At 42.1% G+C, this 15,341-nt stretch overlaps 3 protein-coding genes across 4 annotated transcripts in view; 2 read left to right on the top strand and 1 right to left on the bottom strand.

The window, feature by feature from the left end:
• The first annotated feature begins 682 nt into the window (after positions 1-682).
• ppil3 (peptidylprolyl isomerase (cyclophilin)-like 3) lies at positions 683-3,659 on the top strand. Its single transcript, XM_039802103.1, has 6 exons — positions 683-798; positions 1,058-1,132; positions 1,377-1,470; positions 1,577-1,644; positions 1,764-1,882; positions 3,010-3,659. Exons 1-6 carry the CDS (start codon positions 796-798, stop codon positions 3,134-3,136), a joined length of 486 nt encoding a protein of 161 aa, XP_039658037.1. The 5' UTR covers positions 683-795; the 3' UTR covers positions 3,137-3,659.
• Positions 3,660-4,161: 502 nt separating this feature from the next.
• On the top strand, positions 4,162-8,656 carry zgc:101858 (uncharacterized protein LOC449555 homolog). The gene is made up of 8 exons (XM_039802102.1): positions 4,162-4,316; positions 4,452-4,622; positions 5,459-5,637; positions 7,247-7,340; positions 7,413-7,482; positions 7,572-7,608; positions 7,803-7,866; positions 8,444-8,656. The coding sequence occupies exons 1-8, from the start codon at positions 4,293-4,295 to the stop codon at positions 8,600-8,602; spliced, it is 798 nt and encodes a 265-aa protein (XP_039658036.1). The 5' UTR covers positions 4,162-4,292; the 3' UTR covers positions 8,603-8,656.
• Positions 8,657-9,456: 800 nt separating this feature from the next.
• Positions 9,457-15,341, bottom strand: part of col27a1b (collagen, type XXVII, alpha 1b) — a 69,544-nt gene continuing 63,659 nt past the window's right edge. Inside the window, exons 52-61 of one of the 2 annotated variants that reach the window (XM_039802101.1) lie at positions 15,258-15,311; positions 15,121-15,156; positions 14,591-14,608; positions 14,397-14,432; positions 13,683-13,709; positions 13,495-13,560; positions 12,216-12,384; positions 12,004-12,113; positions 11,352-11,570; positions 9,457-10,524 (exon numbers count right to left, since the gene is read on the bottom strand). In XM_039802101.1, coding sequence (XP_039658035.1) covers positions 10,378-10,524; positions 11,352-11,570; positions 12,004-12,113; positions 12,216-12,384; positions 13,495-13,560; positions 13,683-13,709; positions 14,397-14,432; positions 14,591-14,608; positions 15,121-15,156; positions 15,258-15,311 — 882 coding nt within the window. In that variant the 3' untranslated portion in view covers positions 9,457-10,377. Of the gene's footprint in view, positions 10,525-11,351; positions 11,571-12,003; positions 12,114-12,215; positions 12,388-13,494; positions 13,561-13,682; positions 13,710-14,396; positions 14,433-14,590; positions 14,609-15,120; positions 15,157-15,257; positions 15,312-15,341 lie in introns of both variants that reach the window. The other variant, XM_039802100.1, reaches the window with a different exon arrangement.

Genomic DNA, 15,341 nt, shown 5'->3' with positions numbered 1-15,341 from the left:
GCTCAAATCCAATCATAGTTGATGGAAGTTGGCTTCATGCAGTGTTGGGTTGCCAAAGATTTTTTTTCTTCTTATTATTAATAAGGAAATCATCAGTGTATCAGTATTGACATGAATGATGTGGCAGTGAGTATTCCATTTGTCTGTCCCATCTTCCCCTGCACACAATCCACTAGAGGTAAAATAAAATAATCTTGGTTGACCTAATTTGTCTTTGTGTCTGTTGGGCAAGTGTTTAAATGTTCCAAATGACTCCGTTCTGTTGTATTTTGTTGTTTGGTTGAGAATCTGTTAACTGCCTAGCCCTGTGTTTGGGATTATGCACCGCTAAAGCACAAAATCAACTGACATGATGAGGGCTTTCAGGTGTTGCATGTATTTAATCAAATGACCCAATAACAAATCTGGTACACTCACACAGAGAAACCAAAAAAATCGGTGTACATTTTACAGAGAATGGGGGGGAAAAAGTGGGGGCTATAACGGCCTAGAATTTTTGACATGGGGCCCAAAAGTAGGTAAACTTGGCAAGTTTTAATTCTCCGCAGAGACTGCATGGTTCTTGCTGTTTCTATTGAGCTTTAACAGCTGTGTGCTCAGGTCACGTCTCCATAATGTCTGTCTATAGGGCAGAGTACAGCGTAACAGTATAATTCTAACTATGTCACTTTCATTTAGCCATGTGTGCCCTTTTTAAGTGACCGTACAGACCTTACGGAACCATTCATTGCTGTCCTACTGCACCTACACGGACATGTTTCTTCGGCACACTTGTTCGTAGACGCAACGTTTGAAATGGTAAATTTGATAGTTAACATTTACTGTAGATATCTGTCAACATGAAAATAACAAAACAGTTTAAGAAGCAATTAACTAATGATGTGTATTAACGCGAATCCGTTTTTATCGGAGCCAGTCCAGAAACTTTCTTTTTTGTGAACGTGCTTATTTTTTGCAGTCTGGCTAACAGGCTAACGTTAGGTAGCTAGTGAACAGAAATGAATGTGCCTCTTAAACGTTAACGTTAATGATTTTGTTTATTTTGTAAATGTTACAGGCTGTTACCTTTCATACAGATCTAGGAGAGATTAAAATCGAATTGTTTTGTGAACGGGCACCGAAATCATGCGAGGTGAGTCAACTTACGTTACAGTTAGCGTTACGTGCTCCAGCTCTTTGGCTGCTGGTTTCTGTTCTGTCAGAACGGGTATGAAAGTCTCTTTAAAAAAATGTCATGTTTGGGTACGATTTAGTAGAAAATGCATTGCAGACACCCTTTTGGGATAATAAGGCTAACGTGTGACAAATTTTAAAGGCTTATCTTTTACCCAAAAAAGTTATGGAATATCCTAACATTTTTTTATTATTATTTACAGAACTTCCTTGCTTTGTGTGCCAGTGGGTTCTACAACGGCTGCGTCTTTCACCGCAATATTAAAGGTTTCATGGTTCAAACTGGAGATCCTACAGGTACGGGATTGGTGCATCTGTTGCATTTCAACACTGAAATGTCAAAATTCACGTTCTCACTTTCTGTTCGTTGATACCTGTGTTTTGATAAAAAAAAAACATTCAGGGACAGGCAAAGGAGGAACAAGTATATGGGGCCGCAAATTTGAAGATGAGTACAGTGAACACCTAAAAGTAAGTAACTACTAACTCCCGCTTGTTTGCCTATGTCAGGAAGAAGTTTGACATAATATTTAATCAGGGGTCAGTCTTAAACATTGTAACTTGTGTTCTTTTGCTTTCTTTTATTTCAGCATAATGTAAGAGGAGTGGTCTCAATGGCAAACAATGGCCCCAACACAAATGGCTCCCAGTTTTTCTTCACATATGCCAAACAGCCCCATCTAGACATGAAGTACACAGTGTTTGGAAAGTACGTAACCTTTTATACAGATAAATGTTGCTTATGTGTTTTGACAGTTGGTTAGTGTGTGCTTAGTCTCTCAGACGTCCCTCCACAGCGCCGCATGGAGGGTCTGGCTAGTTCCCGCAGCATTCCCCGGATGGGAGAAAAAGATTCAATGGTTTATTGGCATTTCTTTAAACCAATCAGAGCCTCGGTGCCGCCTCAGGAAGGAACATGTTTGGTGGAACATGTGTACATTCAAAAGTTGTTTTACTCGTGCAACAGAAAACTCAGATTGGACAGATAGTCTAGCTAGTCCTCTGGATTTACCCTGCAGAGATCTGAGGAGCAGTTAACCACAGTCCTCATAAATCCACCGGAGTTTAGAATGCCAACACAAAGAAAGCGGAAGGTAATGGACATCCGGCCGAAAGGAGTGAAATCCAGCGGAATTTCCGGTGGCAACGGAGCAATCCCGGATGTGGAACGTCGTTGATTTAGACTAGTGTGTGCTTGACAGTCACCGCAACATGACATCATGACTTTGCGTAAACCTACACGCTACTTTCCTAAAGCCAAGTGGCGTGTTATCTGTACGCATTTCGAGCTGTCCGCGTGTATGTCTGCGCTGTATACAGCAGACGACAGTCTGCAACGTCACAGAGTAAACGTACACGCCACGTGGCGTGTTATTGCGAGGCTACATGTTATTGCGAGGCTACGGTTGGGTTTAGGAAACGTGACATGTGGGTTGGGTTTAGGAAAAGAAAAAACGTGGAAAGGAAATGTCACACGCCAGAACCGGTTGGGTTTAGGAAAAGAACAAGTGGGTTCCCGCTCTCCTGGGTGAAAGTCCTGTGTTTTACCCCTCCTCCACCCCGGCTAAACTCCCTACACGGATTTTCAGCCTTTTCATACACCTCGCTATGGCGTCAATTCACACACAATCGCAAGGTAATGTAAGTCAATGGAGGCAAAACGGCGTTGATAAACGCGCTAAAAAGCAAGTATGCGTCTTGATAACACGCCAATACTGGCTTATGAATTGGCGTGTCATACGTACGCCACTTCATGAGATCAGTCTGGTTACTGATTGATTCAAATATAATCTATAATTGCTGCTCAGCTGACCTCTTACTCTCTTCAACATGTAGGATTATAGATGGCCTGGAAACACTGGATGAACTGGAGAAACTGCCTGTCAATGAGAAGACATTCCGACCCCTGACTGAAACACGGATAAAGGATGTGACCATTCATGCAAACCCTTTTGCTGGATAGACGGATTCCTCTTCAAATGTGCGGATAGGCCTTTAACACAAAACTTGGACTGTGATATTTCCAATAAGCCTATTGATACAGTGTAATATAGCTTGCCGAAGTAAAACTGGATAACTTGTCAGAGGCTAGAAAGTTGTAAAGAAAGCCCACAGATGGCAACAATGAACAGGACACTGACTCTGAAACTGTAAAATGCGGATTTGTCTTAACAATGACGTTTTTATATCAGCATTTTCTGATAGTAATGACCCAGAATTTGAATGTAATTTGGGTGGAAAAATACTGGTTTAAAGAAGTAACACCTTAGTCTCTGTCCAAGGAGTAGTGCCAGTTTTTGCATCCCGTAGAAAGTTTCAGGGGTATGCTTTCTCCAGTTTGTAGCTAGGTATGGTAATGATTTTTAAACCTTGTGTGGTCCTTTGGGTCCTGGTGACCCGAAGGACAAAACGAGGGTTAATACAGCACTTTAGTGCTTGTTTGTACAGCATTTTGGTTAGCTTAAACTGTGTTTAAATGTGCTCTAGAAACAAACTTTACTTACTTTACAAGAAACAGGGTTTAGAGCGCAATTCTCAACAAAATAAACAGAAGTACATAACCCTTGTGTTGTCCTTTGGGTCCCTGTGACCCGAAGGACCACACAAGGTTAAGACCTGTTTTGCGTCCCCTTTAGACCCATCTTGATGTGACAAAACCCTTGTGAATGATGAATTATAGGTTATTATTCTCTTTATCTTTACATTCACAATCCAGTCCAAAAAAAAAACACGCCTGACTTTCTACAGCACTGCTATAAATATTCTGATCCTTTTATTTCTTTTCTTGATAGGCTATGTAAATAAATTGTCAATGTTTTGTATTAAATACAACTTTTATAACTCTGTTTTTAGTGTTCTTTCAAAACGTTTTCTGTTTGCAAAAATGGATATTTTCAAATTTCACCACCTAAAAAGACAAAGTTCTCAACGCTTGGTTGGAGGTCCAAAAGAAGGTGCAGAGTTGTCGTATGTGAACTACAAATCAGTAAATACGTACTACGTCATCAGCGGTGGACGAAGCATGTCGGAACAGCATTGACCTATATAAAAGCGGAACAGTAGCCCTGCTTTTAGCAGTTTCATGTTCATGCAAACTACATGAAAAGCCCACAGAAAGCATGGCTTCAGACGATGCATTCAAAGTAAGTCCATGTGGTTTAATGTTTCCGGGCATTTTATCATTGCTTTTTTACTTTTTCCAGTATGAGCTAAATTACAGTTAATTTATTTAAGGCAGCGTTACTGTGCGGGCACCTGACTGTGACTATGTGTTCCAGGTGTCTTCTCTGAGGGGGAAAGTGACCCTGATAACGGGTGCCAGCTCGGGCATTGGGGCAGGCACGAGCGTCCTGTTCGCCAAACTCGGAGCTCTGCTGGCCCTTAACGGCCGCGACGTGGAAAACCTCAACAAAATAGCCAAACAGTGCACTGACTGTGGAGCTGCCGAGGTAACTCTTATATAGTGAGCTGTACACTAGCTATATAGATACAATTTAACATGCTGACAATGCCAAAGTTCCGTTGAATGTAGTGTCGTGTGGACCGGTAGAAGCCTGAATATGAAGAGAGTTTGGCGTGGCGTAGCGTTTGTATAAATATAATAAGTAAACTAACAAACAAACAATTACCAGAGCCTTACGCAAAATTACGAATCCCACTATTGTCACGCCAAGACCCGCCCTACGAAGCAGCTCGATTGGCTGTGGTTAGGCATTTGACCTCGAGTGGTTACGGTTAGGGGTTAGGGGATTGGTCAGGAGATAGGGCCATGGACGACTGGCCAATAGTAGTGTGTGAATGCTATTGAAGGGCGGGTCTTGGCGTGGCCATAGTGGGGGGAAAAATATCGCGATCCTCACACATTCAGTTACCAGGGGATACTGAATGTGTCCGAATGTGTATGATACATTGACATATATAAAAGATATGATAGGCCTGCAATCAATATGTTTGTCCCCAATGCATTGTGGGATGAGCATATAGCATATTTTAATAATTTTTTTTAATGTAATATTAAGCATAATTGGAAACACTGTACCTTAGGATCAAACTAAATTACATTTCATGTCAAATATGCAGGATGTAAATACATGTACACGATATAAAGTATACATGTAAGACATACAATTGCAATTGAAGACTAGCAATCAAGCTTAATTTATCATCCACACATTACTGCCTTTAACAAAGCCATTTGTTCTGTATTGTGTGAATACATTTTGGAAACAAAATTGCCATTGTGGACGGAACATAATGAAACAATGAACGTCTACGTGTTTACCAGCCTTTGCTTGTTCCCGGAGACCTTACTGATGAGGAGACCGTGAAGAAGACGGTGGAGCAAACTATCGCTCACTTCGGCCGGCTGGACGTCCTCGTCAACAGCGCTGGTATCCTGGCCATGGGCAGCATAGAGACAACGGACCTGGCTCAGTATGACAGGATCATGAACATCAATGTCAGGTAGGATTTCAAACACCTGGCGTCACCGCAGAGACGCATTACTGCTGAGTCGACAGTAGGAGAACGGTTGCAGTGGCGGGGATATGTCAGGTGAGATGGCTCTTAAATGTAGCATTCAACTGGAAGTTGGCTGAAGTGATTTACTGTATATCAAAAAGGACTTGGGATAGATGCATGTTATATTTTCATTTTTTTAGTTACGTCAGCACCTGAACAAAACTGAAATCTTTTTGGTTTTATTTTAATATTTGAGCGAAAACAACCAAATGTTTTGAGTGCCACGATAATAAGGGAGATAGAAATTACGAAAAAGAGCATTTTTATTTAAAAAAATTATTCATATGTGCTGTTAGTTTTTTATGAATCTCACTGTATGCACAGTATGTGTAACATACTTGACTGAATCTAGATTGGCTGTTATACACTATATATGTATGCATGAATGTGAAGGGGCATGACTGCAAGACACTCATAAAGACAAAGACATAGTGTCCATTTGAAGTGGAATCTGTAGTTTTGTAGTTCATAAAATCTCATAAAGGACATCTCAAATGTATCACTGCATTTTATGTTATGTGTTGCATTCAGATGTGCTGCTAACAAATGTGAACATTAATAATACAGAATTGCATCTCAGAAGTGAAATATAATTAATGTTGTGCTCACCCACTAGATCAATCTCTGACCAACTAATCTAAATGTGTGAATGTAGGCGTGATACTGCTGTTATCCTGCTGGTGAATCCCATCACAGATGTTAGGAAGTAATTGTCCTTTAACAGCCTCGAGCAGGAGAGGACACAAGACTAGTGGCGCTTTTCCATTACATGGTACCGGCTCGACTCGCCTCGACTCTACTCGCCTTTTTTGGTTTTCCATTACGAAAAAAAGTACCTGGTACCTGCTAACAGATACTTTTTTTAGTACCTCCTCAGTCGAGGTTCCAAGCGAGCTGAGGCGAGCCGAGAAGGTGACGTGAAAACCTGCAGGCTGCTGACTGGTCGGAAAGAATCGTCACTGATCACTGCATTGCTAGCGACAGACGGCATTTTTAAATAGTTTAGCCAGCGGTGTTTTTTTGCTGCCGGAGGCTCCACGCAGAGCTTTCTCCGTAGCATACCATAAGTGGCCTGATGTTTATACTTGTGCGCTGGTGTGTGCATGTGTGATGTGTGTGTGTGTGGGGAGCTGGTGAGCGAGGGAGAAGTGAGAGAGTGACGGCGATTATCTCCGCAGCGAGTAGCGACTCTAGAGTCAAATATATGTGAGAGAAACAAAGTGTCTCCCCTGTTCTTTCTGACCACGGTGGGAAATCTGGAGCAGTAAACGTTAGCTATCTCTTTGATATCATGTTGTTTACGGAGACGGAGAACCAGGAAATGAGTCGGGGGGAAAGCCGACGCTACTAAGCCACGCCCACGGCAGTCGCTATGACGACCAGCCACGCTGAGGCGGTACTAAAATCTGCAATGGAAAACGGACGCACAGCGCTTCGAGTAGAGTAGAGTCGAGGCGAGTCGAGCAGGTACCATGTAATGGAAAAACGCCATAGTATTACTTACTCCCCAACTTGAGTTAGAATGTCCCCTAACTGTTGTTTCATATTGCAGAACTGTGTACCACCTGACTCACCTATGTGTTCCCCACCTGATCAAGACCAAAGGCTCCATCGTCAATGTCTCCAGTGTCAATGGACAGAGATCAGTGGGTATTAAGCAGCTGGCCACATACTGTATTTTCCTCTACGTGTTGCCCCACACTGTTTTCTCTCTGTAGTTCCCCGGTGTGCTGGCCTATTGCATGTCCAAGTCTGCCATTGATCAGTTCACACGTTGTACAGCGCTTGGTGAGCGAGCCATTTTGTCTCTTCATATTGTATGTTCAGCATTTTAAAAGTTTACAATATGAATAACATAAATCATTTTTTTATTTCAGAGCTGGCATCAAAGCAAGTTAGAGTGAACTCTGTCTGGTAAGTTTTTTCAGTGAAAAATCTTGACCTCATTCATATTTCCCTGCCCATTCATATTTTGGATATGTACAATTAGTTAACACACATCCTATGAATTAATACTAATTTTAAAAAGCATTGATATCAGTTTCTGTTTGAAATGAAATGTGTGATGCACCATATGTTGTGTCCTTGCTCCTGCTGCATCTCTTCAGCCCCGGTGTGATCATCACAGATGTCCACAAGAGAGCAGGACTAGATGAGGACCAGTATGCCCAGGTAACACATCATGTCAATAAAACATACTGTAGGGATTCCTTCATCCTGGCATCTGATAGCACAGAAGACAATAGCCTTGTGTCAAAGTAGTCCATGTCCACGACGTTCCACTTCCTGGGATTGCTCCGGTGCCGCCCGAAATTCTGCCTTTTCGGTCGGATGTCCATTACCTTCCGGTTTCTTTGTGTTAGCGTTCTAAACTCCGGTCGATTTTTGGGGACTATGGCTAACTGCTCCTCAAATCTCCGCAGCGCAAATCGAGACAGCTAGCTAGACTCTCTGTCGAATTTGAGTTTTCTGTTGCACGACTAAAACAGCTTGAACGTACACACGTTCCACCAAAAACAACTTCGTCCCCGAGGCTATTTTGCAGCGGCAGCGGGGCTCCATCCGGCCCATAGCGCCGCCGATGACGATTGCGATCGGTTTAAAGACATGCCATTTAACGAGAGCACGTTTTCTCTCCCGTCCCGGAATGCCGTGTGGACTAGCCAGACCCTCCTCCGCAGCGCTGCGGAGGAGGGTCTGGCTATGCGAGATTAGTGTCAAAGTTACATTGAGTGTCTTTCACCGCCAGTTTCTCACAAAGTGTAAGCAGACCCATGCCCTCGGTCGACCAGGCGAGGTGGAGGAAGTGGCCCACAGCATCGCCTTCCTGGCGTCTGATGCTGCCAGCTTCATTACTGGAGTCAGCCTACCCGTCGATGGGGGCCGCCATGCCATGTGCCCAAGATAAGATCATGCATGTAAAGATACAGCAGTCTGCTAATATAGTGCTTTCAACCTCTAAGTCTTCCTGTGTTTTTGTATCACAAATCCATCCCCCTATTGCCACTAAAAGTGGGGGGAGTTGATAGGACACCATTTTTCTCCATGTTTACAGTGGTGGCAGCTGTCAGGATTTGACCCTTCCAGGTGTGAAATGAAGCTAAAAATGCACCGCCAGAAATAGGCATAGTTTAAAATGCATTTTCTTTTCTCGCTTTGTTACGAAATTTTCTTTAAAAATAATCTGCTTATCAACAAAGGTTTCAGACTTTTATTGAATTACCTGTTGAGTCATTAGACTTCATTTTCGCAGCATAAAATGTCTGTACAGACCAAACACTGTAAGCTCATTTGCTGGGGTAGTGTCGTGTCGTGCACTGTAAGAAATCCTCTGAGTTTATAGACTGGCAGGACCAACCGCCATTTCTGCACCTTTTGAGTGTCAAATGCATAAACAGTAAATAATAAGGATGGTAATGTCCTAAAATACAGTTGATTGTCTAGCACAGAAAAAAACACTTACAGACTAGAATCCTTCAAAAAATGACTCAAAAATGTGATTAAAATGTGACGTGGGTGACTGGTTTTTGAACTGAAAAGCCAAACAGAATTTAAATAGAATCCACTGTAGATAATAAAGGTTGTATGACTAGGAATGTACATTTTGACAGATTAACAAAAAAAAAAAAAACTAAACTTATAGTGTCAGACTCTGTGTCAGACAGTACAAAGAATATTGAAAACGTTAAAAATACTAGCTTGAAAATATAATTTAATGAATTTGGCCCGTGTGTATATTTTACAACCTTCCCTTTTTTTTTTGTAAAGCACAGACATAGCTTTAGTGAGAGCTGACAAGAGTTTATCAGACGAGTGTCAACTGTTGCAGCACCAGGTGTCACCTCTGTGTCATCCCAGATTCTATCCGGTAACGTCTTTGTTTGCTGCGAGATGAAGAGGTGCAGTTCGAGGTAGCATCTTGACACACTTGTCTCGGTTCACACTGTGGAAAGCTTCGATCCATTTTAACATGGAAAGTACCACACAGCAGTTTGTGTAAGGATATCGGTATAAAGTCAGCACTAGACAGTTTATTAAGAGGCTCAAAAAAAAAGATTTACCTGGAGACAGTGCACCTGTGTGTCTGAGGCACACTGTATACCTGAATGAGTGATATGATGTTGATACTGTATATGCCTGAAGGCTGTGGAACAATAACTATTGCACTTTATATTACAATATACAGTACATACACATGTATAAATAATACTTCAACATTACAATAGGAATTATTGCATTTGCAGATGTAACTGTTCCATATTTCTGTACAGATCACTTTTGAACGTTTTAGGTTTTTGCAAAATCGGGTTAGCAGACCGTGAAGAAAATATGATACAACATGGTCCGAGAGATGACAGAGTGAGACGTTCATATTACTTTCTTCCAAAGGGGGGGGGGGGCTGTTCAGGTCTTGTATCACACAAACAAGTCTCTGAAAGAGAAGCTAATAATTGTTTTCCATAGGCTGATTAGTGCTAAAAGTCTTATCTCTGCATTTTCAATGGGCCTTCTTTCTCTGGCGCCCCCTCCTGTTTCTGCAGTCCCAGCATATTTTGCAGAGAGAAAATAGGGGGGGGGGGGGGGTTCTGTTGTTCTGGAAACCACAGAAGCAAGACCCCCTCGTCCACCCTCCTCCATGCAGTCACTCCTTTTGAGGATTGTTCCCGGCCCTTCCTCAGGGCCCTATAAGAAGCACACGGGTCCAACCTCGAGGTGATAGCGTGCGCCAGGTTCTGTGGTCGGCAGGTTGTACACATCGACGATGGGGAGTAAGTTTGGGTCCTGGGTCTGAAAGACGAAGTGGGTCTGATGCCAGCGGCCGTCTTTGATCTGAAAGTGAAGGATGTGTTAGGTTTTGAGAGAGTTTTATGGAGTTACATGTAAGACCCCACAAACTCTTTACGTCTGGCTAAGAAAGTGTTACAGCACGTAACTCTAAAATCCTAAATTGTTGTTTACGTTTCTTGCTGTGTACAAAGTAAACAAGATAGAATGTGTTAATTGTAATTAGTGAGCTTTAGAGGTGCTGCTGGTTGGTGGACCTTTTTCAAATTTGGACCAAGCCAGGCTAGCTGTTTCCTCTTGCTTCCAGTCTTTTTTTGACAGGACAGCTAGGTGAGAAAGGGGAGAGAGAGGGGGAGGACATGCAGGAAATTGTCACAGGTCGGACTCGAACCCTGGACCTCTGCGTCGGGGCATAAACCTCTCAGTACATGTGCGCCTGCTCCCTCACTGAACCAACCCGGTCACGTTCCCTGTGACGTTTTTGACCTCTAGTAGCATAATGGAGTTGTTTTTCTATGTATGGGTTTTGTTACTGCTCTCAAGTAAACATGGATGTAAACAATGCTGGATTTTGAATGTAAAAAAGGATTATGAGAAAGAAAATGCCTTTGAATATGTTTGTTAGACCTTGTTTTGGTGGGTAACACTGAATGTAGACTTAACTTTGTTCACAAGAAAACTCCACAGGGCATGACATGAGATTGGTATTGGTCTTCTCATCTAACTCTCAGCAAGAAAACAAATGTATTTCCCCAAATGTTGAACTATTCCTTTAAGGATATGTAGATTTTGGATGAAAGGGTTGAGTTCTGCATAACCCTTCACATAAAAGTTCTACTTTGAATCCATGCCAAAAAAGTAGCGGAGCTTACCCAGCAGTCGTCCCTGGGTATGAGCGGCTCCAGGAGGTCTCCTGGCTGAATCTTCTCTCCTCTCCAGGCCCTGAAGCTCACGGCCCCCGCTGAATGCTGCAGGGAGGGTCCTGCTGCCCACACTGGTGTGTTGAGGCAATGGATGGTGATGTGCTGCACAGCCTCAGTGCTCAAAAGGTGGATGAAGTTCATCTGGATACGACCCACTCCTATCTCCAACTATAAAGCGAGAATTTGTGTTTCTCAGATATTCATAATTTAGAAATAATAATAATAATAAATTTATATAGCGCATACCAAAACCATCTAGATTGATAAATAGCACTACAGGTAAGAGGAAAAAAATGGATTTTCAATTTTTGGGGTGAACTGTCCCTTTTAAGATTCCGTGCAATAATTAAAAAGAGCTCCATTTTATAGTATGGAGCCAGAAAATGAACAGCTGTGTCCCTTACATTTTAACATGAACAACATTAAATTCTAAGCTTCTCTACTTGAGAAATCCTTTGAGAACTTTCTCCACTTGCACACACAAGCAGTCATGCATTTGATATTCATCCACATAACAAGCTCCTGAAGTGATATGAATTTACATTTCACTGGGGGGTTTGTCTAGGTGAAGCAAATGGCTAGATATAGAAGTGATCCGAACCTTGGATACTGTGATAGGTTTCAGGCAAGTCTGTCCTCCACCAGTGAAGTTGCACAACACCTCAATAGTGTCAGCAGGGCAGCCGAGGTTAGGGTCGATCCAGTAGGTGCCTGTCAGAGAGTAGCAGCAGAGGAGGAAACGGCTCTTAACTAAGATTAGATTAGAATGGATATGTGCACAGAAATGACCAAGCAGTTTAAATGTCTCCTCACCATCGTACATCCTCTGTTCACAGTTGTACAGGTCTCGGCAGATTCGTGCAGGGTTATCACGGGTTCCCAGCGGGTTCTTGAGACTCTGGATCAGAGTGCTGAGATGCTGCAAGGTCTTGAAGATCTCTGTGCTCTGGTCTAACATTGGCAGGTCCATGCTCTGATAGTTCTGCTTTGGACATAAATATTGGCTTAAAGTGATGGTTCGGAGTAATTTCACCCTAGGGTCCTTTGCACCATGACCTCGAGCCAAACACCCCCCCAGAAGCTTTTTTCACCTGGGTCTAACATTGGGAGAGTTAGCGTAGAGTAGCGTTATCAGCTGAATAGCTTAGCGCAGAGGCTAATGGACCCACGTTTGTATCTCGTAAATGACCCCACTAATAATGCCCGAAATGATACCAAACTACACTAGTACAAACAGGTTATGCTCTCATAAAACGATGGATTGGAAAGTTTGTAAGTACACCAGAAGTTTATGAACACTTGCCTGCTCTCTTCTGCTCTCTGTTGTTGCTGCTGCTGCTGCTACCTGCAGTTAGACGAGTGCTTAAGGCCGTCTACAAATTACTACACCGAAAAGAGATACAACAAAAATATTTATTAATTTAATGATTAAATAAGGTAATGTCTCCAAACTTACCTCAATTATTAATTGTCTCCTGCTAGTTATACTACAGCACTTGCTTAAAAAAAAAGTTAAATTAAAAAATATTTTTGTTGCATCTCTTTTCGGTGTTGTAATTTGTAGACGGCCCTAAGCACTCGGCTTACAGTAGCAGCAACAACAGCAGAGAGCAGAAGCCAGCAGGCAAGTGTTATTTACATAAACTTCTAGTGTACTTACAAACTTTCCAATCCATCGTGAGATATACTAGTGTAGAAGTTTGGTATCATTTTGGACGTATGAGGAATGTTAGTGCTACAAACGCATTCAATGGCTCGCATAAGCTATTCAATGTTAGACGGGTAACATTAGTGTTTGGCTTCGAAAGTCCTCAAAAATATCCAATTTAATACTCAGGTGAAAAATTGCTTTTGTGTGTGTCGAGGTCATGGTGCAAAGGACCCTAGGGTGAAATTACTCCGAACAATCACTTTAATTGAACCCAATTTATTTTGTATTCTCTTTTAGATTAGAAAACTTTTTTTGACAGACTTAAGTTGGATCTCTAACTTGCTCAAGTTCATACAGACTCGGTGAGATTAATAATACCCACTAGGACCCAACAATCAACAGTGAATATTTGCAATGAGCATAGTTTCCTTCAAAACTAACCTCTGGCCTGAGTGAAGCATGGGAATCGATGAGGACTTGAAAGGCAGCACCAAGAGCCTCATTTCTCTACCAAAAGAAGACAGCAAGGCAATAAGGTAACCCCAGCCATGGTCATTTTTTACTTTTCAGTTGTTACTATATCATCATTCCCAAAACCCTGACTTGACAATAAAGAGAAACATACTTACAAGTGAGAGGGCAGAGCTGGGAAGACCCTGAAACCCAAAGAGAGAAGCGTGTATTACATGCACCAAGTATACTGACAAACCTTTGTTTGTTTTTCTTGTTGGCACTTTTGTAGCAACAGCCACTCGGTGTATTCAGAAAACAGTTCTGTACATCCTAATATCCACTGTTGGTGGTGGGTTCTTTCATTCTCATTTAATATGCATAGAAACAATCATGAATGCACAGGAAATGAGGCATGAACGCACAGGAAATAATGCAGAGAAGAAGAGCCGCTGGCTAACATTTGTTTGAATCAGATCACAGTGGAAAACAAGCAGAACTGTAACTTGTTACATTCTCTAAATAACACACTTGATATGCTCACAGTGTAACTAAGAGGGAGTTTTTGCTCTTCAAATGATTTTCCTGCAGACTAGATGCTGCACTCACAGCTGATGAATGAACAATATCAAACACTTTTTTTGCATTAGTACATTTTTACTTTTATGAATACTCCGTAGAGTCAAAACACTTCTGTTCTGTGCATTCTAAATCAGTGTCTCCAGTCTTTTTTTTTTTCTTTTGTCTGAAAGTTTGCTCTCCTTGATCTTGATTTCTGGAAAGTGCCTAAAGAACGCTTTTTTAACATGCATAATTATGTGTTTAGACACTGACATCTAGATTGAATTAGGACAAAAAGGGAAATGTGTCACTTATACAACATGACAACTTACTGGTGGTCCAGGTGGTCCACGAGGGCCACGAAGTCCCTGAAAAATGTAATCACCACATTAGTCTTCAAATTATTTAGAACTTGGCCTTTATAGAAGAAGATAAAGGAGTTAATTCATTTTCTAGTACTGGGCAGACCACAGGCCTGTGCAAAGAAGAATGATTAAGCTACAGAGAGAGGTGAATAATTACTCACCCTTGGTCCTTGTAACCCCTGTTGGAGATGAAAGAAAAAGTAATCAATATTCACGACAGGACAATTCCCCAATAATAGAACGAGTTTGAGAGCAGACCACACCACCATCTTTGTGCTACCAACTCAATAGACGGTCTTTATGTACTGTATGTTGAATTGCCCTCTTGCTTCTATGCAAGCCTACACTCAGAAATCTTATTTTTACACAGCAAATCCTATTTTCACACAGCAAACTCATACATAAATGTTGGCATTTTAGGAGTGAGCTTGTGAAATATGCCTGTGTATGAGTGCTCAACAAACCTCTTAAAAAGCTTGAGATGAGCATGCAGCCAACATTTATCACCCTGACAAGAATTCCACAGCAGCTAAGTGTCACTGTGAGTGGAACAACAAACAATGGAGCACAATAGGAAATGAAAAGTGCTGAGGGCAAAGGAGGCTGAGTGGTATGCCGTCTCCATACTAAGTATCCTATTCTGTGCTCACAGTACAGACAGAAAAGGATTCATCAAAACAGCGCCACGCACCGTCTCCCCCCGACTTCCTTTGTCACCCCGGGGTCCCTGATGGAAAGAAAGGAGACAGCGAATCACTCCATCAGTGCCAAAAAGCAGAGAGAAGTCACATAAAGCCTGGCAGATAGGATGAGATATGAGGTACATACAGGATGACCGCTGGGGCCAATGATGCCAATGGGGCCCGAAGCTCCCTCCATACCCTGGAAAGTAAAGACATGTTAGGGACTGAT

This window comes from Perca fluviatilis, chromosome 6, assembly GCF_010015445.1.
Source record: "Perca fluviatilis chromosome 6, GENO_Pfluv_1.0, whole genome shotgun sequence".
NCBI classification, from domain to species: Eukaryota; Metazoa; Chordata; class Actinopteri; order Perciformes; family Percidae; genus Perca; species Perca fluviatilis.
Note: the sequence above shows the minus strand (reverse complement) of the source record. Positions and strands in the feature narration are given on the sequence as shown.